Source organism: Sprattus sprattus, assembly GCF_963457725.1.
Source record: "Sprattus sprattus genome assembly, chromosome: 14".
Taxonomy (NCBI): domain Eukaryota; kingdom Metazoa; phylum Chordata; class Actinopteri; order Clupeiformes; family Clupeidae; genus Sprattus; species Sprattus sprattus.
This window is the reverse complement of record NC_137912.1, coordinates 23552126-23554632: the sequence shown is the minus strand read 5'-3', so window position 1 is coordinate 23554632 and position 2507 is coordinate 23552126. Positions and strand designations below refer to the sequence as shown.

General features: G+C 47.4%; 1 protein-coding gene across 1 annotated transcript; it reads right to left on the bottom strand.

The window, feature by feature from the left end:
- Nucleotides 1-619: 619 nt before the first annotated feature.
- On the bottom strand, nucleotides 620-1500 carry ascl1a (achaete-scute family bHLH transcription factor 1a; the record flags this gene model as incomplete). Its single annotated transcript, XM_080851464.1, has 2 exons — nucleotides 620-736; nucleotides 893-1500. One exon carries the CDS (start codon nucleotides 1498-1500, stop codon nucleotides 904-906), a length of 597 nt encoding a protein of 198 aa, XP_080707590.1. The 3' UTR covers nucleotides 620-736; nucleotides 893-903.
- Nucleotides 1501-2507: the final 1007 nt, after the last annotated feature.

The window sequence follows — 2507 nt, the reverse complement described above, 5'->3', positions numbered from 1 at the left end:
ATAGCTGCGTAACCTTTGATCATTGAGAACTCCGAGACATTACAATAACATGTAATTCCTATTAAATAAGACACGTTGGTGCTAAAATATAACCTGGAGTATCAAACCCCGAGAGAAGTCAGGTGCGATGCTTTTACACACTAAGTCTACACAGGCGAGAGGTCATTAAGCAATTAATATATTGTCAAAATATATACATATTAAAAGAATGTGTACAAAACATCTATAAATCTCTTACATACAAAAATAGCTTAATATATCTCCAAAACAACGTTTATACAAATAGAATTTCATATAATAAAATCCGCAAAAGCTGGAAGCATTTTTAGAATTGTGTCAGTGAAACTCCTATACAAAGAGGGCTGTACGTTCTTTGATTGGATTTAGCATAGTTCGAGAACAATTAAATAGTGTTTTTTGTGGGCCACCCTGTCGTGGAGAGTCATTTTAAATGAGGGCATTTTTTTGTCATAGGATGCGCTAGAAGGATGGGTTCCAACACTGTAGGCGCTTCTTTTCGCCCGACAGCAGGACGAATCGTCTTCTCTTTAAGTCCTTTGGCTCTTGGCATAGAGGCCCGATAGGGCCTACCTGTCAGTGCCAGTTGAAGGGCCATTGCAGGACGTGGACTCTGAGGTCCGAAGCGCAAACGCAGTGCTTTGTGTTCGTAGAGAGCGTGGGGATCTACGGGACCCTTCTCGAGCGTTTGTTGAGGGGATGAAAAAGCAACATCATCCTGTGATGGAAAAAAAGAAAGGGTCTGATCAGACTTCAAACTATAAAACAACAACAAAAGCAATATACTCCCACAGCCACTGCTAATTATACCATAACTCCTCATAAGAATATGATGACTTGCACTAGGCTATTAATAACAGTAACAACAACAAACCTGTGAGACGCTCAGAACCAATTGGTGAAGTCCAGAAGTTCTTGTTCCTCGGGACTTAAGGGATGGTAAGAGCCTTCGTCTGAAGAGTATGATGACACTGGTGATCCTGCCATCGAGTTCATGTCGTTGGAGTAGTTCTGGGACATGGTGGGCGAGAGGACGCCCGACTGAAACGCGGCGCTTACTGCATCATGTTCATCCAGCAGGTGCTGTAGGGCGCGGATGTACTCCACAGCCGAGCGCAGAGTTTCCACTTTGCTCATTTTCTTGTTGGCCGCACCGTTGGGGACGTGTTCCCGCAGCGTGGCGAAGCCGTTGTTGACAAGTTTCACCCGGTTGCGCTCTCTTTCATTCCGCCTCGCCACGGCGTGCGGCTGCTGCGGGGGAAGACTGTAGCCAAAGCCGGCGAAGTTGAGCCTCCTTTTGCACCGCAGGAGTTCGGGCGAGGATGACCGGTGCCTCTTCCCTTGCTTGGAGGCTGAGCTGCTGCTGCACTGGCTGTCAGTCGGGCTTAGCTGGAGGCTCTGTGCGGCTGCCGCAAAGAAGCACGACGGAGGGATGAACTGTTGCTGTCCGATGCTGATTTCCATCTTGGCAGTGATATCCATTTAAGATGTCGAGTCGGAAAGAAAAAAAGACAAACGAAGCGAAGTCTAGCTGAGTTGAATGAAACACGCGTACGTTTTTGGATCACCCCGGTTGGCTGTGCGTCTAGCTCGTGGCGTTCACGTGTGCCTTTATGCTCTCTTCTTGGCCGTTGTTAAATGGGCAGTGCGGTGGACTCCAAGCCTTGTGCGGTCCTTGAATTGCTCTGAGTCCGGAGAAGGGCCGCCCGGGGCTTTTTCAACTCACGGGCAGCCCCCCACGCGCCCAACCTGACCACGCCTCCTCGCGCCTGCTGTATTCACCTTGGGCTGCGATGCTGTTGCAGCTCGTACGCCAGGCGCGTGCCACTCCTGCTACTGAATAAACAACAGCATCCTGCGCGCAACTGCTGTGCAACTTTGAGACTTTGGGAGTTCGGAGACAAGGAGAGTCATCAGAAGCCTATTGTGAAAGTGTTGTGAGCGCAAGCCAACAGTGTTTGAAGTCGCTTCATCTCCTCCTTGGTGCAACAACTTTTCATGCCTGACTTATTTTTATCCAGCGCCAGGCGCAGCAAGATGACATTCGTTATGGTTATAACAACAGTTTTTTTGCTAAGTTAAACGGCCTCTATAAACAAAACGTTTCCATTAGAAAAGACGTTCGTTGTGTTTTAGCACAGTAGGGCCGTCTGTCTTTATGAATAACCTGCCTATATTTCTTTGAGAAACCACATGAATCAACTTATTTCATCTTATCATACCCTTACAAAATAAAGCAGTTACAAAACGGTGAACACTACACAATTACTAACTTTTGAAAGCATTTTACAACAAGAAGCTCGGTCGCTGAGTGGGTTATAACGGCTTCTCAGGCTACTCTGTTCCGTTTGGGTTGCTGGTCCTGAAAGACAGCTCTCCTCAGCCCTTAGGGATGGGGGAGTGTATTGTCTGAACCACAAGCAAACCGAGCACGGAAATCTCTCAACGTAAGCTCTACACTCAGGTGTGACTCCGGTGAACAAAGTCTT